Genomic DNA, 25,910 nt, shown 5'->3' with positions numbered 1-25,910 from the left:
GGGGATTTTTTGGCATTGATAGAAAAATTCAAGTCAGTCAGAATCACTGAAGCTGCACGATTTGTGCAGTGTCTTTCATTTCCTTTTCCTTCTGTGGTGTTCTCCGCAGCATCCCAAAGCCAGCAGAGAATGCATTAGTTAGCTCCTGAAAGACTTTTTGCTTCAGATAGAACTACATTTTTTTGTAATCACTGAATTGCAAATTTACATGGAAGCGGAAGGATTTCTTGATTAAGCGCAATGCAAGTGAGAGGCTGTTTCACGACCACTTTATGCACATAAAGGCTAATCGGGACTGGACCTACAGTTTGTTGAATCCGAGCCACTGTGGTGCCTCCAGCGGGTATCCATCCCGGGACCGCTTGATTACAAGGCGCCTACATACCACTACGCCGTCGGGTAGGCCCGAGAAGAAAAGTAAAGCGAGTGAAACAAACCGGCGACTTTCTGTCGTCAAAGGCTTCGAGAAGCTTAAAAGAAGGAAATAAGACAAGGTGTACATCACACTTCGAACTGTGGAAGCCTTTGTTGAACAATCATTCCATTGGAGTGAATGGGAAAAAATGCTATCTTTCTATTTAGAAGTGCTTTTTATAGGGAGTGTGGTGAGCAGAGGTGGTCACCCTCCGGAGGGCAGACCTCACCCTCACCCTCCGAAGACTTGTGAGGGTGAGGGTGAGGGCGTGTGAGAGTCAGGGTGGAATGATAGTCGTGAGGGTGAGGGCGAAAGGCGAGTCGTGCGGTTGAGGGGGAAGTCAATCCGTGAGGGTGAGGGCTACTGGCGAGTCGTGAGGGTGAGGGCGAAGCCGAACCGTGAGGGGGAGGGAGGTTGAACGAAAATGACCACCTCTGTGGTGAGTGAATACTGTGAACATTTACTACGCACCATCTGTGCGTGCGTGGAAAATCATCAATGTTAATGTAAACTGAAAAGTGAATTTAAGAAAACAATTTTTGAAAATTTTATTCTGTGAGAGTGAAGAGTTTGAAATATGATTGTGCTCAAAGATTTGGGTGATATCCTTTAATAAACATTTCATATTTAGTGACCGATGAGATGAAATAGTTTTCCAAATGCAAGAAATTTTGCCATTTCTCACAATGTAAGGCTTCGATTTATGTATTTTTGTCATTAAAACTCAAATTTGTCTTAATTTTCCATAACTAAAGCAATGTGAAAAATCTTATGCATAGAAGAAACTGTAAAGTCGCATGTAAAAGTAAACCCGATTTTCAATTAATAACACTGAATTTTGCTTTAAATCGAGAAAAATAATACCAAATTGCAGTAAAAAATAACCCTGAAATTTAGGGAACAATAAAACGAAAACTTCACGTCCCTACTTATGAGAGATCAAAGTCAAAGCAACATTTTTTAATATTTTTTTTTAGTCAAGGAGTAATCATAATCACAGTATCTAGTATTTAAGAATAATAACAATCCCAGATTTTCATCGTACACAGTACAGAAGTTATGATCATTGAAAGTTTAAGCAATTCTCGCCGGTAGGGTTCGGAAAATCAGGCGTTCGGAAAGAATCATGGAAATTGATCCCACAACAACAGAATCGTGCCTCAAACAAATAAATAGCCACACTTTGGATTTAGTTCTAATCAAGGAGGATGCCCCGGTTTGCTCATAACTTGGGTTACCAATACATTTAGCATCATTATATACGCAAAACGGGTGCGAGTATTTGAGAGAGGTGACTTCTTATAACACTTCTTCTGGACACAAGGCTGAAGTGCACATCCATAGTGCCAGACCACCAGCCGCCACTGCCTTCTGCTACAATGCGTATACCTTCTACTTTTGTTTCAATTATATTTATTTACATAATTTATATGTAATATAAATACATAACATGTTTATTTATGTAATTTGACAGGTTATTAGTCAAGTACTTCTGGTTTCACTTGATCGGGAACATAATGTCCCGAATGACCATCAGTTGATTAGTTTCAGTCTCAGAAATAGGGTTATATGAAAATAACAGCATGTTGCGAATTACACTTATTCTAGAGTTTGTGCAAAACTTCTTTGTGACAAGTGTGGTGCCGTATCAAAAGAGGCACTCTGAAAGTAGAAACAGCTCCAGAAGAAGACTTTGTTGCTTAACGTAAGTCTTTAACAAGTTTTTCATTTTTTGGTGTAATTAGCAGCATTATTAAAGTTATTAGCAGTATGCAAACTGATAATTCACTGAAGTAATATCAACAAGAGAATAATATATTTTGGTCTAGGAATTAATTCGTGCGGTTGTTACGCACACATTGAAGCTGTAGTTCAAACACAAAATACATAAATACGTTAAGAAAAATATTGTCCATCGCGAGCCACCACTTTCGCCCATCTGTCAGGCTAGTTACGGATTTCGTGGCGAAAGAAGTCCTCATCCTTTGAAGCGATCCAGTCAGAGACCCATTTTTCGATATCTTTTTCTAAATAGGTTTTGACCGGTTTTGCAACATGTGGGCAAGCGTTATCATGTTGAAAAATAAGTTTATCATGTCTGTTCTCCCATTCTGGTCGTTTCCTGGCCAGAGCTTGCTTCAAACGCATTAATTGTCGTTGATAACGTTCTCCATTAATAGTTTCACCCCGTTGCAGCAGCTCATAGTACACCACACCTTTCATATCCCACCATATGCACAGCATAACCTTTGCACAGTGAATATCGTTTCAGTTGTGATGGACCTGGTTCACCTGGCTTCTCCCAGGCCTTTTTTCATTTCGGGTTCTCGTAATGGATCCACTTCTCATCGCCAGTAACAATGCGATGCAAAAACCCCTTTCTTTTCTGTCTTTGAAGCAGCAATTCGCAAATGGTTTTTCGTCTTTCAACGTCTCTGTCTTTGAATTCATGTGGAACCCAATGTGACATCTTTTGAATCATTCCATGGCTTTGAGGCATTTGGAAAATGTTGTTTGATCAACGCCTAATGTTTCTGCAAGTTCTTCCTGCGTTTGACACGAATCCTGATCGAGCAATGCTCTCAATTCTTCGTCTTCAAATTTTTTTGGCTGTCCAGGTCGCTCTTGGTCTTCCAGGCCGAAATCACCACTTCTCAACCGTGCAAACCACTTCTGACACGTTCGCTCAGCTAGCGCATGGTCACCATACACTTCCACCAAAATACGATGACTTTCGGTAGCACTTTTCTGCATGTTAAAGTAATGAAGCAGAACACCCCGCAAAAACACTTTATCTGGCACGAACTGCACCATGTTCAGTTGACTACAAAATGCTGTTGTTGACGCGTCAATCAACTGCCCTATACTACGAACGATGCGCGCTGACAGGAGTTTTCAATGCATGTGTGGATACACGGAACTGTGGGACGATACGCTCGTTATGCCATCTCTTGTCCAGGTGCACGAATTAATTCCTAGACCAAATACTATGACAAATTGTACTTATTCGTTACATTCAAATGGAATAATTAAAATGTGAGTTTCATTTTATCAAATGTCTTCTCTAGTGTAATATGCCTTATTTATGACAATTATGGCAATCAACATCAGTTTTCCATCACCAGCGACTCTCTTTGCAGAACTTAAATGATTTCATCTATATTTAATGGAAACATTAGAGTTAAATGATTTTATCTATATTTAATGAAAACATAATCCAAAGTAACAGGAAACATGGTCTCACCTTAACGTTTCATGAAACTTAACGTATACCCTCTGTAAATTTTGAGACTACACCACTGACTAGACCTACAGTTTAAAGTGCGATACATAGCACTTGCAATGTGTCTCCATTGAGGATCCAACCCATGACCTGTTGACGAAGTTTGGTATCAGTAATGAAAAAGTTGTTCAAATAAATGATTAAATGTGAACATTTCTTAAGAATAAGATATGATTTCTTGATGCATAGGTTTCTTCGAGCAATGTGTGCATTTAGAACCAGCCTGAATCGTGGCATTAGAGTCTACGCATATTAAGGTCTTGGAAAGTTTTCAAGTCCTGCTTATAGCAGTGGTTTTTTTTTAGGCTTGGAGAGTCAAAGTCCACGCCCACGACTCTTACCCGAAAACTTGCTGGGCAAGAAAAGGGGGGAACCTTGGCTCGGTGATTAAACCAGGCAGGTATAGGTAGGAGAAATTGGCCAATCTGCAGGGTTCAGGATATGAATTGGCATATACTGGAATTGTACATCTGAATGCCAACGGAGGAGAAGTTCTGTTCCTGTAAACTCAAATTCCTGATATTCTTGTCTTCTTTTCTTTATATATATGTTAAACATTTAATGATATTGTACGCTCTTTGCAAAATCATAGCATAATATTTAACCATATTGAGAAGCATTTTTACACATTTTTCTTTGTAGGTATGGATTCATCTATATTGAAAGTAATGTGTTACATCACATTGGCTTTGTCTTCTGTGTTTTCCATCCAGCTATCAACGGACTTGAGAAGAACAAATCTTAGCGTGAACAAAATGGTAACTTCAGTAATATCAAATCTCTTTCGCGATACAACATGTGTTACTGTTATTACATCAACAGATTTTGGTGAATTCCTAGATGCAACTGTTAAGCCAATAATTATTATTCACTTTCCGATAGTACAAGATGTATCATTTGAGGAAGCATTGGTGGCATCAATGGAAGCTGGTTGTGCATTTTACGTAGTATTTACAACTCAATACAGAAACATAACTAAAATATTTCACAAATCTTCAAGGAAGACAATTCAACGAAAGAGGAGACATTATTTTTTTATTGAAGGTTGTGAAAACGATATGACTAGAATATTTTCTGATCCATATATGAAATCGGTACCTGACATATTGCTAGCCAGAGAAATAAAATCTAACTACTACAGTTCTGAAAATAATTATGAATTATTAACAAATAATATTGTGTCTAATGGATTTAGAGTAATTGATTTCTGGGATGGAGAAAAATTTCTCCTTAACTCAGAGTTATTTCCACATAAATTAAAGAACTTACACCAGAAAACATTGAGGATTAGCACATTCCATTATTATCCCTATGTGAACATACAAAGAAACAAATTTGGAACAACATATGATGGAACTGAGATATTTTTATTGAGTGAGTTAGGAAAATCATATAATTTCACATGGACTGTTAATGAGGAGGAATGGTACTGGGGTAATGCTTACCCTAATGGTTCCGGAAATGGAATTGTTGGCTCACTTGCTAAAGGAGTGTCTGATTTTGGATTGGGGGCTTGCTACATTCTGTTCAAGGATTACCCATATGTTGAATATTCCACTACTTACCTTCGTTCAGGTGTTACAATTCTAGCACCTAAACCTCTTCCTTTACCACGATGGATATCTATAATTAGTCCCTATAGCATAATTATGTGGATAGCAATTTTAGTTGCAACAGTAGCTATACAAATAGTGATTTGTATTGTAGCAAGAATGCAGGTATGCCATTTAAATTCACCATTTCTTTCTAATTACAAAAGTTTTGGATTCTGTATTTTAAATAGTGTAAGATTTTTAGTTCTGACTGCTGTTCCATTTCCGTTTAATACATCATTAAGTTTCCTTATCAATGCTACAACAATATCTTACTTAGTTATCATGACAGGTTATTGCAGTACACTTGTTTCACATATCACACATCCAAAATACAACAAGCCAATACAGACCGTAAAGGAATTTTCTGAAAGTGGATTAGAATGGGCAAATGTCGACTTGACATTTGGTTCACCCGTGCAAGATTCGATTGATCCGGTGGTAAGTGGACTTTATGTGAAATTTCGCGTCATTGTAAATGAAAGTGTATATAAAATTAGGATACAGAAACGCAACCTCGGTGTTGCTGCAGAACGGATTCATACTGGCTTTTACACCGGGGTTGATTTCTTAGATAAGGAAAGCCTTAGACTGTTGTACATGATGGAAGAAAATTTGTTTACAAGTCATATTCCATTATTTTATCAAGTTGGTTTCCCATATCGTGAAAGTTTCAATGTAATTATTAGGAGATTAGTTGAATCAGGAATTGTCATCTATTGGGAAAAGAGTATGATGTTGAAACTTAATATGAGCCTAGTTACATTACCACTGCACTACAAGCCAGTAGAAGAAGATGAACAAATAAGGGCAATTGCATTCAAAGATCTTCAAGGTCCACTTACTTTGCTCACTCTCGGAACAACTGTTGCTTTCTTCTTGTTTTTGGGAGAGTGTGCACTTGAACCTATCGTTTTCTACATTCGACAACAGCATCATCAATAGCAGTGCATCAGAAAAGAAGTTATTATTATTGTTCATTATTTACAGATTAAGGAAAATGGAATCATCTATCCCATTTCCATTTGTTTAATACTGGTTTTGAGTGAATAGTTAACATCCAAAGTAAGGTGCGCTCTATTTATTTATCAACATAGTAATTAAACAGGTAATTCACACAAAAACTAAATTGACTAAATTGGCAACTCCATTAACCTACTTGTACATATATTAGTTTGTACTGAATTTCTCAATCTAGTTTGAGAAAGAATACAAGTACAGTAGAGCGTCGATTATCCGAACGTCGGTCAACCGAACGACCGCTTAACCGAACTGTGTACTCGCTCACTTTCAGATATCTGTAATAAAAAAAGTACGTGACTTAGCTGCTCGTAAGCGTGTAGGCTTGCTTAGACAGACCAAAATAAAGGATTTTTTTAAACGTTAATTTTGTGTACTGTGTGTATTGTTCATGCAAAATGCGTATGTAATATGTACATATTTTTGTTTAATAAACTGTACCACATACTATATATTCCTACTAAAGTTGCCTTTGTACATTACTTTGTAATACATACTTAAAGAGATGCCTGTTTTTATGAATAAATTTACTGTACAGTACTTCTTTTTGGCAAATAAACATGTACAGTTCGATTATCCGAACAAACCAGTTTTCCGAACACCCATGTCCCCCAATTACTTCGGATAATCGATGCTCTACTGTAATTTAATCATATTAAACAGCCATAATGGTGCACTCAATGTAAATTGTAACATGATTTCTATATCTAATGTTTTATTTAAGTAATGAGATGAAATGCAGAAATGTATTAAGTATAGTGTTTTTCATGTGTACAACAGATTTGATGTGGACCATTTGAGAGTAACCTTACAAAGGTGATTTTAAAAAGTGACATAATATTGAGAACAGAACCAGTTTTCCTATTTACTTCCAAATTAAGTTTAGAAGTCTAGGAATGCTTATATAGCATAGCAGAGAAGAAAGCAACACACACTCTAGGAAATCTAAGAAATATAGTAAAAAAATATAATAATCAGTAAGTACTATGTGGATTTCCAGATAAAGATATGCATGTGAAAAATGTAAATGTCAGTTACTGTAGTCAGGTACTGTACTACACTATATGTAAGTAATATGCAGTATATATATTGTTTTTTTTTTCAGTTTAGCTATGGTTGTAACCAGTGACATGCACTGAGGAGTAACGAGTCTCGTTAATGTCTTGTCAAAGTTGCAGTTTATATGCAATAGTCTTACCCCTCTCGTTTCACATTCCTCAGTCTGACCAAGCATTCTGGAAGAAACTTCTCAATTCTCGACTGGTTTGGGTATGTAGAAACCTATACCAAAAGGGAAGCACATTTCCTTTGTACTCCCCTTCTTCCTCACCTCCAACCTGCTGACCAGGGTTTCAGGTAATCCAGTGTAACCCACAATGCATCTTCATTTAGTAGGAGAAATCTGAGGGGGAGATTTCTGCAGTAAGTAAAGCACTTACACTCCAAATTTCACACAATTATGCATAATAAAACTATACAGTCAAGTGGGTTGAAGTTATCATCTATGGAATTGGAAATAATTGTGTGTTTAGATAATATCCTTGGCAATGCATGTTTTTTTTTCTTTACTTCATTATTCCAAGTACAGAAGGTATAATATGTAAATAGAAAACAGGAATTTCTCTCCCTCCCTCGTTCTGTTAGTCTTATCAGACGAGATATTTAAAGCCACTGCAAGTCACTGGTCAAAACACACATGCAAAAAAATAATTTCGACATTGTACACTTCGCAACATCTTATTTGACTGCCCTGAAAAATTTCTAAGTCCGGAATTCGTAAATTTGGCAGCATAGCGCTTCAGAGCCAACTAAGAGTAGCCAACTTTGCAACATTTCTTCATCCTAAATGAAAACACTCTTGTGATTTTTTTCATTCGTTCACATTCCATAAAGTAAAGATACCCTAAAGCAGTAATAAAATATATGAGTAGACAAAAATTGTTAAGTGGAAATACGAATGTTGAAAATATTTCAAGATTCTTCGTTCTGAATTTGAAAATAGGGAAATTTATGTGCATTGTGAAACACTGAACAGGTTCTCATCCACCTGGAAAGAATTGCGGTCACATTTGAATGCAAGAAGGCAAATTTATGATGATTTTATGCGAAATGTTTAGTAAAGATACCTTGCACAACACCAAACGATTCTGCAAAGTGTGTCTTTTTCCTTGGTTCTTGGCGAAAAATGGTTCGAAACTCCGGCACATTGTTGCTTCAACTGAGATTAACGTGCTTTACTGAGCTTTCTGTTATCAATCTCCTGGAGTAGTTGGTTAGATGACAGCACTTTCGTTTTTTACTGTTTTCGTCAAGATCGATACATCGTAGGTTCAAATCCCACCCTTTCCTTATTATTTTTTCCTTTTTATTTACCGAGTACGAAGTGTTCTAATAACATAATATAATATTATATGATATTACTGTAAATATTTATGCCATGAATGCTCAGTGGCGGCGATTGGGTTTCAAAACTGATGGGGCAAGGTGGGGGAGGGGGGGCAAGGACAGTTCCTTTCCCTTGGTAGATAATGTTAAGCATAGTGCTGGGTCATCTGCCCCTCCACACTCCATAATCGTCGCCACTGTGCATGCCGCAAGTAATGCTTCTACTAATGTTTTTAATCTTTCAGTGATTGGCAGGATTTTAGGAAATACTTTTCCTTTCATTCAGCTGTTATAAGTTAACACATATTAAGAACTTACATGTCAACTTTCTGCATCCGGAAATGCTGGACATAAATCGCATAAATATCAACGGAAATATCCAAAAAACGTAGATAAGCATTCTCGTCCAAATCCGTTTACTTCCCGAAAAATATTTTCCAAAGAAGATAAGCAAACGATCTCCCTACACCACACGGTTCGCGTTATTTTATGCACTCGGTTCGGATCCCACTTTAAATTGTAGGTCCAGTCCCGATTAGCCTTACTATGCATAAAGTTGACTTAAAACACCAAATCAACCAATTCATCTCCTTTCAGAGTGGGCCTTCTATGATACTGTAGTCGGCCAGCATCCGAAAATACAGTTCTGCTTCGCGTATACCAGAGTGTAATTGCATTTAATATTGTGACTAATTTTACTTTAAAACTACAGATTAAAGCGATAATAGTGTCCAGAAAAAGAACCTCAAAGTAGATCTTCACACAAAGTATTTTAATCCATTGCCAAACATTTCAGTTAAGAATAATATTATGCTTTTCAATTGACCGTATTTTCGATTCATGGTGAATTTGCTAATTTAAAATGCACGAAACAACAGGGGAGGAGAAAAATAAACCTCAAAAATAAGTAAAAATGCAACAAAAACTGTTAAAAATACTGACAAATAAACTAAAATCCAAAAAAGGCCAAAAAATGCAAAAGCAAAATGTAAAATAGAAAGTGTTTTCTGGCTCTAACTGAAGGGAAACTGACATGATATCAGGTTTAGCATTGTTTTTAAGGGTCAGAAAAAAAGTTGATTTTTCATCAACTTCCGGACCCTAATTAGTAATTATGACCATTGAAAAAGTTGGAGGTAGCTTACTTAAAATTCTCTTTCTGAGGGATCGTATCGTCCCATATCTCCACTTCATAATAAAGAAAAAAACATCAAGTTGAGTTTTCCACCACGAAAATATGTTTTTCATAGTTTGAAGTTCGTTAGTATTATCTTTCAAGGTTTCCATTGTTTTAATTTCACACATATTTTATATTTCATACGTTGAATATCCATTTCCTCTCTCTTTTCATTCAGTCTTTGGAAAAATGCTAAAGTTTCTTGTCAAACGGGGTCAGGTTCAAATGACTTCTTTTTGCTCTCCTGTTCCTACTTTAAACAAACAACAACATACTTCGTAACTAAACGATTGCTTGTTCAAAACACGGGAATTTTTACACAATTTACAAAATATGACAAAACGCCAATAGACATGTTCATCATTTTTCCCTTTCAGCGATTCTCGATTTTATCTGAATTTGTTTCCTCATGAAAATTGCCATGAGGAAATTATAGATGACATTATGTGTGAATTGGTTTCTTCAAACTGGTAGCAAATTTTAATATGAGCTATCTGGAGAAGCGGTAGTGTGCTTGATATTCACGAGGGAGGTCGTAGGTTCGTTTCTCCACCTAGGCAGGATTTTTTCAGGAGATTATCGTTGGATGTAAAGTTTATCCACCGTGCTAAGAAGTTAACATTGGTCGCTTCTGTATTTCACGAGGTGAAAGGAAATAGTAAGAGGAAGTTATTTCGATGATAGGAGGAAGTCACGTGCCACGTGGAATGCGCAGATTCCAGTTACGTAGAGCTAAGTCTGTGATAGTGGTTTCGAATATTACAAAGTTAGTGCGGAAAGTTTGTTATATCTGATACTCGTACTTTCTGTTCAAAGACGACAAACATTTTAGATACAAAGCAGTGAGGAATTAACGATCATTATGAGGTTTTGAATTTTTTGTTTGTCACTCACTATATAAATACTTATTGCATTCACTCGTCTTGAGATCATTCGCTGCTGGACGGCGTAGGTTCGAATCCGGCTCTGGTCGCAATTTATTCGGCCTACGTATAGGGCGGGTGGCAACCCACCATCGTGAGGAAATTGGGGAGCTTCGAATGAGTAAGCGTAATCCGGTCCCGGAAACCTACTATAACGGCTGGGGATAGGTCTGGCTGACCCCCGACTATTCCAATACTGGTTGAAGATCTCCACGCTTAGAGGTGACGAAGTAAAGCGTGGGAGGGAGACCGGCAGTCGGTAGGTAAGCCAAGGCCTTTCAGGGCTGTTGCGCAAAGGATTATTATTATTATATATAAATACTTATTAGTAGTTTCTTATCGAATCGGCCTCCGTCGCAATAACAATTTACTTATGTTAATTAGCGATTTACTATTAGTTTTAGATGCATGGTAAGATGGTGGTGAGGGGATTGACAACAGTCATTACTAAGGAACAGACATAAAATTACCAATCTTAGCAATTTGAACTCATTAAACGCTCTCCTTCGTTACAGTACTGCACTACATCACTACTTAACATAACTGTATATCTTTTTTTAGTATATCGAAATCAAATAAACAATATTTTAGGTGTCAGTGAAGAACAAAAATACATAACGTAAATAACATTACATTTTGCATCCTGAATACATATATGTGATTTGTGAATTAATCATGATGTGTGTGTTAACACAACATATGAACAATAACTAAAAAGAAAAGTTTTAACTTTAAATCCTGGAAATCTCCAACTTCTAAGGGGAAATATGCATATGCCTCAAATGTGCATCGGATTCATTTTTTAAATATTCTAATATCAACGCTATCTGTTCAGCAAACAAAAAAAAAAAGAAAAAAAAGAAAGAGGAGATGGTGGGATTTGAACCAGCGACCTTTCACACTTGACGAAAAATAAGGATAGCAGCGCCTAACCAACTGCTCTACGTTAACTTAATGACGTTATAACCTTAAAAACATGTTGACGTTTATGAAGACTCCCAACTTCCTGTGTTTCAAGGACATTTTCTCGACAAGTCGTGTAAAATATATGTTTTTGAGAACTGTTCGATATTGTGCAAGGTATTGTAAATAAAATGTCGCATAAAATCCTCACAAATTTGCTTCCTTCTGCACAAACTTGATGGCAATTTCCTCCAGGTGGAGAAATACTCTATTCAGTGTTTCAAACCCCCAAAATTTCAAGTCGAGCAAGCAGAATCGTAAATATCCTTCAAGGTTCTTTTTCCAATTTATTATTTCTGTTTGATTGTGTATTATAATAGCAGTTTGTAGTTTCTAAGTACATGGAAAGTGTTAAATTGAAAACCTCTCACCACAGCGTTTTTTGTCTAGTGGAAGGACCTACTCAAAGTTGGCTACTCTCACCTGGAGCCGAAGTGCAATGTTGCTAAGTTTACGATTTCGGGACTTAGAATTCTTTCGGGGCGGTCAAATAAGATGTTGCGAAGTGTACTATGTAGAAGCATAAAATAGGTAGGATAAATTTTTGTGTGAAGATTAAGTCTGTATTATTAATATTATTAGCTTATTATAAACTTACATTCTTGTAATTTTGTAAATATATTTTTATTTGAAGAATTAATATGTAGCTGCATGAGGATGAATAACAAATGTAGGTTGTGTATGTATGTGGCATTGTGGCCATTTTTCTGTTTCTAACTTACAGAAATTGCTTTAGTAATGAAATTTTATAATACGAAAATAAAAATATGACCACGTATGTCTTATACTTGCAAATTTTTTTTACCTATGTACAATTTCTAGTATATTCAGTTCATCTATGGTAGGCATAATCACTGGGTGTACGATGCTAAAGTTAAGATATAATGTTAAGGCAAGGCATTTCATAATAAACATTTGGCTGGAAGTGAACCTCTTGAACATTATATTGGAACTGAGAGGTTGCAAGTAACGATGGTTAGGAATTTCTGATTTATGACATTGCACAAAATATATTTAATCCCTTCAGTTGAATTCTTGAGCAATCGTTATTTAAAATAGTTTTTTTCATTCAGCAGAGAATTTCATTTTTCTGACCATAAAATAATTTTATTGTTGCTTAACTGTAATTAAAACAACATATTTTGACAAGTAAATACATGGCAAAGACTGCAATCTTAGTAGAACCCATATATTTTGTCCGATTCTCACACTTCAAAGCAGTATTTCCAACAGAAATAATATTGTACCGAAAATATTTTGTTTTTTTCTGTATAAAGTATTGCTTCATTATGATTTAAGGGTACAATTATCTACAGTTCCTCAAATAATACATCGCTATTAGCTCTGAAATGGAAATTATACTGCTTCATTGTAAATTGTTGTAACAATATACTGATTTCTCAATGATATAGACATGTTACCCCATTATGGAAAGTAGGGTTGTAGAACAAGAAATTCTGTACCTTACTAGATTTAAAACCTTCATGTTATATGTCAATCTTTACTATGAACATGCATTAAAATTTTATTCTAGTTTTAATATATCCAAATATTGGCAGTTTATTTTTGGTTTTCAACAATCCTATGTTATATTTTCATGGGTGGTTGTCTTTATGTATATGTTATCATAATATGCTGTCCTTCCATACACTATTTTCAAATATTAAATATAAGTTACATATGGTGCTATATTCTATGCTATGAACATTCATTATTTGTAAAAAAAATTAACTATATTGTAGTCTATGAGTATAGTGATTCAAATGGATGTTCAAATTACAAATTTCAATAAGTTCAATAATTACAAAAAAATACATGATTAATATGGTACACATGTGACAACATGCAACTAAATCTTAAAAGTTATACATTAGTACAAGGCGTTAATGTGAATTTGGAGGTAAAATAACATGCAGTGAGAGACTTTGTATCACTGCACTCATCATTCCCTATCGACATACAAATGTTTAACCCCCCCTTTCCCCTTGACCACATCCCTTGCTTACCAAATTACTCGTCTCTCCACTGCATGGAGGTTTAATTTGTGGATCCAAGTAATTGAACCAAGGTGTGACGTCATATCGCGGAGGCTACATGTTGAGGCAGAGACCACACTTCCAGGAGCCTTTGGGTAATGTCCTATTGCAGAGCGATCAAGGAACTAACTTCCTGTGTGTGAATTGCATCCTGGGCAAAACAGGCTTTTCTATGCATTATCCCTACTTCCCTGCACTTCCTTTGAATACCTAAACTTACATTTATTGTCAAATAACATATAAAGTCGTATATATATATATTTTTTTTTTGACAGAAGCCTAAGTGGGCAAATAAAATCCTTTGTGAATGTGACATTGTGGTCAAGTTGGTATGATAACAGATTTTTTTTTTTTACAATGCAGTGCCAACTAGTGTATACCTAGGATGGAATCAATTACACATATCAGCACAACTGTTACTTTAATAAAAATGTAATGTTTTTAAGAGTAACTACTTGATATGAAACTTCTTACAAAATGTGGAAAGGCATGTGAACGAGACATACAGATCTTGCTTTGCGTATCACGCAAGATCAAGAAATAGTGGAACGTTAATGTGGAAATTCTTAGCAAATTTGTCAAAAATTCGAGCTGTTATTGAAAAAAATATTGGTTGAGTTATGAATAGAATTAACAGTGTATAGATTTCAATTTTTAAAACAAAAAATATAGTACTTAAGAACAAATTAGGTTACATGTGTCGACCGAATTAGTCCAGATTTTAAGATTATAATTTTGTTGTAAAATCTGTAGCTATATATAAGAATCGAACTGCGGGATGGCATGGTTTCGAGTCTGCCTGTGTTCTCAGCATGTGTATAGGACCAGTGGCAATCCACCATCATGAGGAAATTGGGGAGCTACGAGTGAGTAGTCTCTCTGATATCTCCTATAACGGCTGAGGGATCGACGTGCTGACCTCATGTCACCCCATTACCGGTTGAAGAACTCCAGACCTCTAGGTAGTTTTATGGGAGGGAGACTGGCAGTCGGGAGATAGGCCAAAGCCCTTCCAGGGCTGTCGAGCCATGGATTATTATTAATTTATAATCAGTGAAAGTAGGTATGATCTGACAGTTCTATGTTTGGTCTCCAAGTGTAGAAAGTCTTTGTCAAGAAGGAAAAATCTAAGATGCTTTTCGAAATCAGCAGGTGAAATCATGGATTAAAAATGCATGTGGTATGCACTTCCTGCATCCCATGTATTCGAGAATCTGTGGTTACAGATTATTTAAAAAATCACTGTCTAAATGTGGATTTGATCACACACGTGTTGGTGCCTCATTGGCAACTAAAAAAAAAAGAAATTAAAAAAAACTGTGACAGCGCTCCACATGCATCCTTTAGAACATGAAGCCAGAACATTAACCACTCACCTACAGCTTGTAATAGTAGGTATTTATTTACTTATCATGTAAGCTTTGAATTGTTTTACCACTTTTACTTCTTGCTTATTTTCTTTCAGATGTAGTTTTTTTTTTTCCAGACCCCTACATTTTTTTACCTTCTGCCACCCATGAAGATCCTTATGGAATACAGTATTGGGACGCAACTCCCAGAAAAAAGAATATATTAGTTTCAAAAAACTTCAAGTGGGACTGGTGTGTTCAGTCACAGATTTGACCTTAAAATCTTTCATATTTGCAGTTTTGCATGCAACGCTACCATCAACCGAGCACTTTCTTTCTTGACATATAGTACGTTTTGGAGATTCACATCCTGGCATAGCCTGCCTGCGTGGGGGTCCAATGAATTTCAAATTTCGTGTAAGAAAATAGTTACTTTCCCTTTCCTCCTTCTACTAACTGATTACGGATTATTATTATTTTTTTTCATCAGGATTATAGCCCAAAGTATACTGAACAAAACGAGGTATCATTTGTACCTCTAACATTCTTAGTTCCAGAAATATATAATATTTCATTTAGAAGCATGCAGAATTTCAAATTTCCCACTGAAAACACGTTCGCTGTTTAGTGCATTGAAAAATTGTTTTTTCCAAAAGTATTAGCAATAAGTGCGTATTTTTTTTTACATCAATGGCAAACATACCAGGCATTATGTGGGTACCTTTTGGAGATTCATGTCCTGGTGTAGCCTGCATGAGGGTCTTGGCATCTAAGGGTTAATCCGGCACTGGTGTGTGCATCAATAATTGCTAGATTAAACCTCTGGTTTTTTTTTCAGTTTTTTTATAATGCTCGTATCTGCATTGGGAATCTTGTTCGTATGTAGCATTGACAGCATGCAAAAGCGTAAAGCAGTAATTCTTCTTTCCTGCAACTTGGACCAGGGAGTAGCACACTTCTGATAATACTTGTTCAAGGACTGCATTCTGCTCCACCACTTGTTCTTCAAACTCCCCCTTTCCCCAGCTGGTGCCATCCATTGTTTGGAATCTGCAGCCTTAGAGGGCCGTTTTGCTTTGATGATTTCAAAATACAAGCACCAAGCAAGGAGTTAAGAGACAAGCTAATTACTTCCCTTGTGCTGCCTTCTGATGAACAAAACTGTAACTTTATCTTGCGACTAACACAAGAATAAACATCTTGAATACTCCGAGCAGTGCAGGAAGAAAATGAATACAATGTCAACACAATTGCGATCACTGCTTTTCTTCAAAACCATTCACGTGATGGCTGACAGCAATATTCAATGTAATATTGCAAGAAATCTCCCCATGTGACAAAAATGTATGCAGCATAAAAAATCTCAGGGGAAGTAGTAAACATCATTTGAATAAAACAGGAAGTGAAGAAATGGTTATATTTAAGAACTCTGCCACTACACACATTTAGCTTGACAGTCACATTAAAGTTTTTGTAAATACTAAAAATATCATTAGGCTTCTATTTAATATTCATCATAAAAGTGATGACAACAACATGGAAACTAACAAAATTTGTGAAAAACACCATTACTGCACAGATGGTACACAATTTGTATTATTATATTTTTACATATATATTGCCTATACAGATTACAAAAATAAATTCACTTTCATGTATGTCAGAGTAAAAATAACATGAATTTTTCTGTACATTTTTATACAAGAAAAGAAAACAGAGCATAAATTTGCTGTGAACTTTAATCGCTGACAACTTTCTTGCTGACAAACTACTATAACAAGCAGTTTTCAAACTGCTCTGTGAATATATGATAAACATCACACATCTAGTTTGCAATAACATTCTTTCAACATTTGATGAACAGATGATTTGTAGAAACCACAGACATTACATTTATGAGATTAAATTGATAGTAACTGAAAGTATAAAAAGTATGAAATGTATCAAATTAAGTTTATGGTATGTCTATTGTTTGAGAAATAACCACACGAAAATTTAAAGGAATAGCTAGCAGCAATTAAACATTTAAAAAATTTGTGAATATAACAAAATCTTCCTTTGTAACTTCTATCAGAGGACAGAGGTTAGATGAAAGGAAGGCGGTCCAAGTACTAAGTAACAAATAAGAAGGAAATGGGAAACACTCACCCGACTGGGAAATTTAAATTTATGCCAGGTTGAGGGCTGTGGATGTTTCCCACAGGTAAAAGCTACTACAGATGTTGCATGTAAGGATACACACACACACACACTTTCTTGCTGACAAACTACTACAACAAGCAGTTTTCAACACCTGGGTAAGGGTGTTGCCATCGATACCAACAATCACAATATCCCCTTTCAATAACTACTTTGAGGTAGTGATAATCCACCCCTTACCCCAATTCACCAACACTTCAGTATGGAATAGATGAGAGAGGACTTACATATCAGCCAAACCAACCCCATCTTTATCCACTCATCCCCATTTCCAACCCTCCCTTCTCCTCACAGTGCCTTTTCCCTCCTCCAACACACCCTACCACTCACAGTTTTCTGCAAGTCTTGCGAGAGAACCACATTTTCCTGTATCGACTACATCTTCAATCTGGACCTGGCAACTTTGCAGGTTAAACTCACACTTCTGCTTCCACCCATCTTTCTTTATCCTATGACTGAAGATGCAGCCTGTGGCTGTGAAACTAATTTTTTACAGTGTCTGTTGAGTGTTTCCTATTTGTTATATATGCATATACGATCACATTGTAAACCACAAATAAATTTGAAGAATGTAATGAAGATCAAAGTAAATAAGATCAGAAACTATTAAAAATTAATAAATAGCATTAAAATTTGCTTTTGTAAATGTTGACAAATTAAATACTGAGATCACATGCTATCTTTGGTTTTAATGATTTTTTCCCCTTTACCAACCATGTCAACAATTATCCCATCTGAATGAAATTTTCCATGGACTTAGATTATATTCTGAAACCTTGTAGAAATTATGTGTTATTATCTAGCTCTTAAATATAAATTACATGTAGATATAAGGAAAAATTGCACACACTATTGAAATGGTAACAATAAATTCTAATTAAAGTTATAAATGAAACATTCCCTCTATGAAAAAATTACAGCAAACATCTACCTCCTACGTGTTTCCCCAAATGCTGAAGTAGTCCTAGTACCTGATGATGATCCACCAAAGGATGAGCTTGGTTCTGGATATGGATTGGTGAAACCAGACGAACCGTAAGTTGGTGTTCCATACTGATGACCAGTGCTGGAAGGATTCAAGAATAAGTCCTTTAATTCTCACTTGCAACTAATAACTAGACTTGATTTTCACAGACACAATAACGCCAAGAAACATATTTATTACATTAGTTTTCTTGAAATTATGTGAATATGATAAAAATATGTGAATTCATGAATTTCAACACATGTTACATTAAAGTAAAACACACCTTGAAAATCAAACATACAGTGTGTCTATTCATTAACATTCCAACAAGAATTATGTCAAACCTGTATGCAGGGATATATGAGGGCATAAGTCATTCATGGCAACTATTTTTTTTGTGAGAATGCAGGATGATAGGGAAGTTCGAAAAAATTCATTTAAAAAAAGTGTTATTCTACATGCATGTAGAGTAATTTCAGGTGAGATACCCTACAAGGAGAGAAGCCCATGTGCTATAAATAATTCAGAGAGATTCTGTATGAATGCACTAGTTATTATTTTTGTTCTCAGGTGCAGCCTGAATGTTATCATGCATGAAATCTGAGTTGATGGGTCTTTTATTTTTTAAAATAATTGAGGCAAAGGGTAAATTCCACCACTTTTCTACCTCAAGAGTAAAATATCAACTTTAAAACTACTGTTGAACTTCTACAATAATCATTAATTTGGTCCTGTTTGAGCTAAATCATGCAAGAAATGTACAAAGATTTCACGTACTCTTTTCAATGAGCATGATAGAGGGGGAATTTCTCCTTACACAAAAGGACAAATGCCCTATCTTAGAGAAAGGAGAGATGCTCCATTAATTTCATGGGAGAAGAGATGTCCCACCTTCTTTTAATCTTATTTTACTTTAAAATAATAATTGGAATATTTTTTAAAAATGAATAAATGAAGATATTTTGTAAAATAAACATAAAAATAACCCATAGTGCAACAGCTCGTCGGGGTCAGGGCCTACCTATCGACTGACCACCTCACTCCCACTCATTTGTAGCTCTCAATTTCCTCATGATGATGGGTGGTCACCAGTCCCATACACTGGCTGAAATCTCAGGAGAAAACTTGTTACACTTTCCCCTAGGAGACTCGAACCTGAACACGTCCCATAGTATTTCATAAAATTTTGAGGGTAATTCTTTGCATGATGCATGGAATATTCATATATGGTTAAGTGAGTCTGGTGTGTTGGTTAATTGATATTGCACTGATCTATCATATTCAGCGTTTTAATACTTGGTGGTTGCTTATCACATACCAGGAAATAAATTATCAAATTTAATAAAAAAACCTGTGAGATGCAGGGGTTCAGAAATACATGTGAGAAGCACATAGATCTTTTTAATTGATTATTTCTGTGATATGAAGAAGTTCCAGGGTACCATATTTACACACAGTTTGGTGTAGACTTTGCACTACAATTTGCAGACATCAAATTGGTACACACCATAAAAGCTATTATAGGTAGAGGTTTATATACCCTTGAGAATGCTGTAACTCCTGAATTAGAAATTCATGTTAATGCGAGTGCAAGCTATAGCATGGGTGACTGGGTCGTAGTAAGATATGGCGACAAACACTATCCCGGAGAAGTTACGAAAAAGGTTGGTGATGAATATGAGATATCCATAATGGTGAAGGCTGGTGATGCCAACCACTGAAACTTGCCTCTGAAGACTGATAAATTATTGCACGCAACCAAGCAAATTGTAAAAAAAAATAGGCCTCCTCTCCCAGTTAATTCTAGGGAAAAGTTTAAGTTTCAAGATGTTACATTTTGAAGTGTGATGCACAGGACATGTAAACTATTTGCACTGGTGTTTTAGTGGCATGAATGAAGTTGTAATAATTACATCTCCAGTTCTTTATGCTGTTTATTGAAAGTATATTTTAGTTTGGAAATGTTTTTCTGTAAAAAAAATCTTGCTCCACAAGAAAATGTTAATATTTGGCATAATGCGCAGGGTACTTTCAAAATGCCAGTTTTGCAGTTTATAAAAGCACTAATTCCTTTATTTCCATATTCAATATGCAGCTAAGTAACCCTATATTTGATGAATAAAAATAATTCAAATATGCTAATTACATACAAGGTGTACAACTTTGCTTCCGCCGTTTTCCGACAGGTGGCAACAACAGGAAGTAGCGGTCGAAAGAAGCAGATCGCAGACGTCACGCAGTTAGCTTGGACCTCTGTCAAGATAACCCAATTCAAACATTAGTCGAGCGGTGTGTGCATCGTGAAGTTGTTCACGATTGAAAATGTCAGTGTACGAGCCAAATTCTTGCCATTTGCGAGAGGTTCTACTTTTTTGTTTCAATATGAAGAAAACTGTGGCTGAGGCTCATCGAATGCTCTCCACTACGTATGGTGAGGACGCTATAAGTGAGAGAACCTGTCGTGAGTGGTTTCAACGCTTCAAGAACGGTGACTTTAACGTCAAAGACCGGCATAGTGGTGGAAGACAGAAAGTTTTCGAAGATGCAGAATTGGAGACATTGCTGAGTGAAGACTTGCGTCAAACTCAAGAAGAATTGGCACGATCATTGGGAGTGACACAGCAAGCCATTTCAAAACGTCTGAAAGCCATGGGTATGATTCAGCATGACAACGCACGACCCCACGTTGCCAAAGTGGTGAAAACGTACTTGGAAACATTAAGATGGGACGTCCTACCCCACCCGCCTTATTCTCCAGACATCGCTCCCTCTGATTATCACCTGTTTAGATCAATGGCTCATGAACTGGCTGACCAACACTTCCGATCTTATGAAGAAGTCAAAAAGTGGATCGATTCATGGATCGCCTCCAAAGATGAACAATTTTTTAGACGCGGCATTCGTACGCTGCCCGAAAGATGGGAGAAAGTAGTGGCCAGCGATGGACAATACTTTGAATAATGCCTGGGTAAGCAATGTTTATCATTCCAGCGTCATATTTTTGGGGAAAAACGGTGGAAGCAAAGTTGTACATCTTGTATATCTATAAAAATGTGTCTGTACCTGAGGTAAAATTTCAGTTTTTCACTTGTAAAATGACATTCAACTTTAGTTTTTTTTTAAAATATTTTCTAAATATTTATCAGTTTTATGTTTCCTGTGATAGTTTAGATTAGATTATACACTACCTAAATACCGTGAATGAAAAATAATTTTGCAACTTAATAATTTGATATCCTGGTTTCACTCTTCAGAGAATTGCCCTAGATTAAAATCTAATAAATTACACATGAAGAGTGAGAAATCACCAGATTAAGGGAAAAAGTGCCCAATGAAGAATTCAAATTGAGCCAATAAATGATGATGATAACCTTGGAACCCATGCTCTGGAATCCTAATCTGATGAAGAAAACATGGACTCACAATTAGGAAAGGAATTAAAGTGTTTAGGATGTTTAGAAGACTGGGAAATGGCAACATCCAAAAATAGACTGTTAGAAGTCCATGCACGATAGAGATGGTGATAGGTGTAATGTTTGTGAGAGAAAGAGAAGAAAAAAATAAAGAACTATGAATAAACCTGGGTGGAATATGAATAATTCTACTTAGGCAACATTTTCTATTTTCAAAATCTAATTTGTTGACAAACTTTCATTTTCCCCTCTTCTTTACATGTCATGTAATGATTTTGAAATATTTTGCTTTTCATTCAACAAAATATAACATGCTTGTTTCTCACAATGAAACTCTATATTAAACTTTTTCAGTTTATCGTGTGGGGCATCTCACCTGTAATTGGTTTGAGTTGGTGTTTTAAGTCCCCTTTGTGCATAGTAAGGCTAATCGGGACTGGACCTACAGTTTAAAGTGGAATCCGAACCACTATGTGCTTCCACTGGGTATCGAACCTGGGACCCCTTGATTACAAGGCGACGACGCTACCACTGTGCCATCGAGAGGCCCTCTCACCTTTAATTATCACGAGAGATGATCAAATGCATTGTGTTAAGAAATGGCTCAAATTTCAGGTTGCATTCCATTTACAGAAATTGAAACATGATCCATGGAAACAAGACTAAATTAAGGTTGGTTCAAAATATAACCACACCAGAGACTAAAATATGTAGGTTTTTCAGCCAAATGTTTCTTAGGTGTGGCAACTCACCTCGAATGACCTATTAGTCACAAGGCCACATTGACAGTACAAAAACAAGAACAAAAGAAACTCATAGCAACTACAATGTGAGTGTGATCTTGCACTTGCACCCCGAAGAGCAAGCCACCTGTAGTAGTACATTTTGTCACTAGATGGCAGTGGAACGTACAGTTATCACACGGAGGGCGCATGAACATCAGTGGTGAGTCAACCTTTGTGCACGATGGAAGTTACTTGGCATGAACAGCATTCTTATATGAAAATAGTCATTCTCCATGGGCAAACTGCCAGAGAATGCCACAGGGAGTTGGTGGAAGCCATTAGGGACAAACATTCTGATCTTCTGGAATATGCCATCATTCCTCACGAGTATGTGGGAGCTATGTGATGGATGGGGGTGGGAGGTACTAGGGCACTCACCCTTCTCACCAGATGTCTTTCTGTGTGATCTTGACCTCACACCCAAAGTAAAGTAGCAACTGCATGGGAGACAGTTTCAGGCTTGAGAGGACATTGCCATCGTCATGAAACGTGAGTCGTCTCAACTCACCACAAGTGATGAGGCGGATGATATTTGACGCCTGTGATTTCATTGACAGAGTGTTGTGGAAGCTCTGAAGGACTACTTTAAGGGTTCATAGGGCATTTTGTGTGTGCCTCTTTTTGTTCTTATACTGCCCATGTAGCCTTGTGACTAATGCTTGCACGGAAAACAATACTTTCCTTAATGATTCTTTTTTGGCACTTCCCTACCAACCACTGGTACGCATGACCTGCATTGTTCATACATTGTTTAGTTCCATACACAGCCTCTTCCATTTCTATATTTCAAATTTTTGTGTAGGTCCTGCATTCTCATGAAAAAAATAGTTGTCATGACTTATGAAGCCTTGTATAAGTAAAAGATGTTTGAAAAAGAATTATAAAATATAGTAATAATGTAATATACAGGGTGTCATTTTAATGGTGTCCACGGAACACAGAAACCTATAGGGGACATCAAAATAAACCAATTTTCTCAGTAACATTTTTCTCGTTGGTGCTTTGTTTCGGTACCACAGTAGTTCAAAAAAGCTCATTTTGCCACCTGAATGCTGGCAACACAACATTTGACTGCATCTGTGACATCATTTCCTGTGGCGAAACAGTTCACGGCAGTGTTGCAAGGAACACACAAATTTTGTAAAAAATTACAGACTACCAACCACATTATGAGCAGTAAATCGAAGATAGGAATGCGTCCAGTATACCGAACATCTAGCGTAACATGGCCTACCAGCCAGAAGACCAGCAGTCATCACAGGGAACAGGGAAGTGAATCAACGATACAAAAAAATGGTAGAAAAACAACATATTCAACATAAACTGGTAATATTGGATTTTGTCCCTTAGCCAACATGTCAAATATAATCATCATCATCAACAAGAAATTTTATTGGACTTACAATTTCCATCTGGCTGCTTTCACCCCGCTACATGTCAAATATTTGCAAATCTTGTTGCAAGGTTGATATCTACAGGTTTGCATATTGATTTATCCTGATATATGCGTTGTGGTATTGTGGTGCTGATAATGGAAGTATCCGAGGTTCACATTGTTACATTATGGCTAAAACACGTACAACCACAGTAACACCTAATCATGAATCAGCAGCGAATATACTGTCATATTCACAGTTGTAAACTATTACATGTGTATCCAGAGCATAAATAAACACATTCGTCGAAGAGCTTGTTTTACTACTATTTATATCCCTTTATGTTCAACCATTTTTGTCCCTTGCCACATAATGCTGTGTGTTACTTACCTTTGGAAATTTGAGTTCTTTAATTTCTATTTTGTCAACTGCTCAGTGTGTCTCAGACAAACAGTATCAGGACGAAGTGTAGACTAAACTAAACTGTTTAGTAAACTAAACTAAACTGTAATTAAGACTAAACTGTAGATGCTAACTTGGCAATGAGATTTGCAAACATTTGACATGCAGGCTGAGACAAAATTCGACATTACCACTTCCTTTTGAATAAGCTGTTTTTCTACCATTTTTCATATAGTTCACTTTCTGCTGGGTTACAGAATGCATTTTCTTGCTTTTTTTTACGGTACATAATGTGGCTGGTTGTAGCTATGTCATTTTTACATAATATTTGTGTTCTGGCGACCCTGGTAAGCATCGCTTCATGACATCTCACATGCAATCAAATGTTGTGTTGTTGGGTTGCCAGAATTCAGGCAGCAAAACGGGGTTTTCTGATCGACTATAGTGCCGAAACAACACACCAACGAGAAAAATTTTAGAGGAAAGTTGTTTCTTTTTTCTCTCTAGGTTTGTGTGGTCCGTGGGTGTTATTAAAATGACACCCTCTATAATACACATATAAATTATATACAATAAATTGCCAGGTACACAACAAAGATGAAGTTAGTACAGAAAAACTTGGTTTTTTAATCAGGCTTGCTGAAATGTGTGAGTAGTAGGGTGGTGGGGGAGGGGGGCAATGTGAGAGGAAGGCAAGGGTGGAGATGGGATGGGATTTGGAAAGTTACTGTGTGCCCTTATTCAGGCCAGGGGGTGAGGTTGCATTCATTACTGATATGTAGGCCCTCTCACATCATTTTCATATGGAGGTGTTGGTGGACTGGGATAAAGGGAGGATGATCTTTACCTGGAAGCAGTCATTGAAAGGGGTATTGCGACTGTTTCTATGAATGGTGACAGTGAAGTCCAGGCTTTGGGTGGAGGAGTGGTGGTTGTTGATCCTGAGGTTGAGGGCTGTGGATGTTTTCCCCAGGTAAAAGATATCAGTTGTTGCATGCGAGGATATAGATGAGGTTTGAAGTGTGGCCAGTTCCTTTTGAGCCTGTGGCAGTGGAAATGTGGAAAGTAGGAGAGCTGATGAAAATTAAAAAGGTTTTGCACATTTCACTGTTCATTTGTGGGGAGAAAGGTATTGTGGACCAATATACTGTTGAACTTGGGAGGAAGCCACACTTCAAAATAAATCTGGGCTTGTCTGGAAAGATGTTTCCAGTGTCAGGATCACTGTTGAGAATGTAGAGGAGGGAATGTAGGGTGTATCAGGGATTGTTCAGGTGGAGGTGGTATTGCAGGGTGGTCACTCTAGGACCATGATAAAATTAAAGCATAATTCCCAGTTTTTAAGGCAAACTTTCCAAAAATTCAAGAGTACAAGAAATGTTTTCTCTATTTTAACCTCACATATTACCACCTCTCACCACCCACAAACACACACAAATATATTAATAGTATAAAAGGGTCTGTGTGGTTCCAATGTATCCAAAAATTCTAATTCAATCCAATTAAAGGTGTGCAGTTTACATTTGCTATTTCACATAGAGTCGAAATACATCTACAAATACAAGTCACAAATAACATGGGAAATATAATCTACAAAAGATTGTTAATTGTATAAGAATTTCAAA

General features: G+C 36.5%; 2 protein-coding genes across 2 annotated transcripts in view; one reads left to right on the top strand and one right to left on the bottom strand.

Annotated features, from left to right (window-relative positions):
- Window positions 1-4,342: 4,342 nt before the first annotated feature.
- LOC145983240 (glutamate receptor ionotropic, kainate 4-like) lies at window positions 4,343-6,235 on the top strand. Its single transcript, XM_083116420.1, has one exon. The coding sequence runs from the start codon at window positions 4,343-4,345 to the stop codon at window positions 6,233-6,235; it is 1,893 nt and encodes a 630-aa protein (XP_082972546.1).
- A 10,311-nt stretch (window positions 6,236-16,546) lies between these two features.
- LOC145984104 (store-operated calcium entry-associated regulatory factor-like) overlaps window positions 16,547-25,910 on the bottom strand; it is an 87,669-nt gene continuing 78,305 nt past the window's right edge. The window contains exon 7 of the mRNA XM_083117523.1: window positions 16,547-18,408. Within this exon, the coding sequence (XP_082973649.1) occupies window positions 18,270-18,408 (139 nt within the window). The 3' untranslated portion in view covers window positions 16,547-18,269. The remainder of the gene's footprint in view (window positions 18,409-25,910) is intronic.

This window comes from Lepisma saccharinum, chromosome 2 (assembly GCF_977018435.1).
Source record: "Lepisma saccharinum chromosome 2, izLepSacc3.1, whole genome shotgun sequence".
Lineage (NCBI taxonomy): Eukaryota > Metazoa > Arthropoda > Insecta > Zygentoma > Lepismatidae > Lepisma > Lepisma saccharinum.
This window is presented reverse-complemented; position numbering and strand designations above follow the sequence as displayed.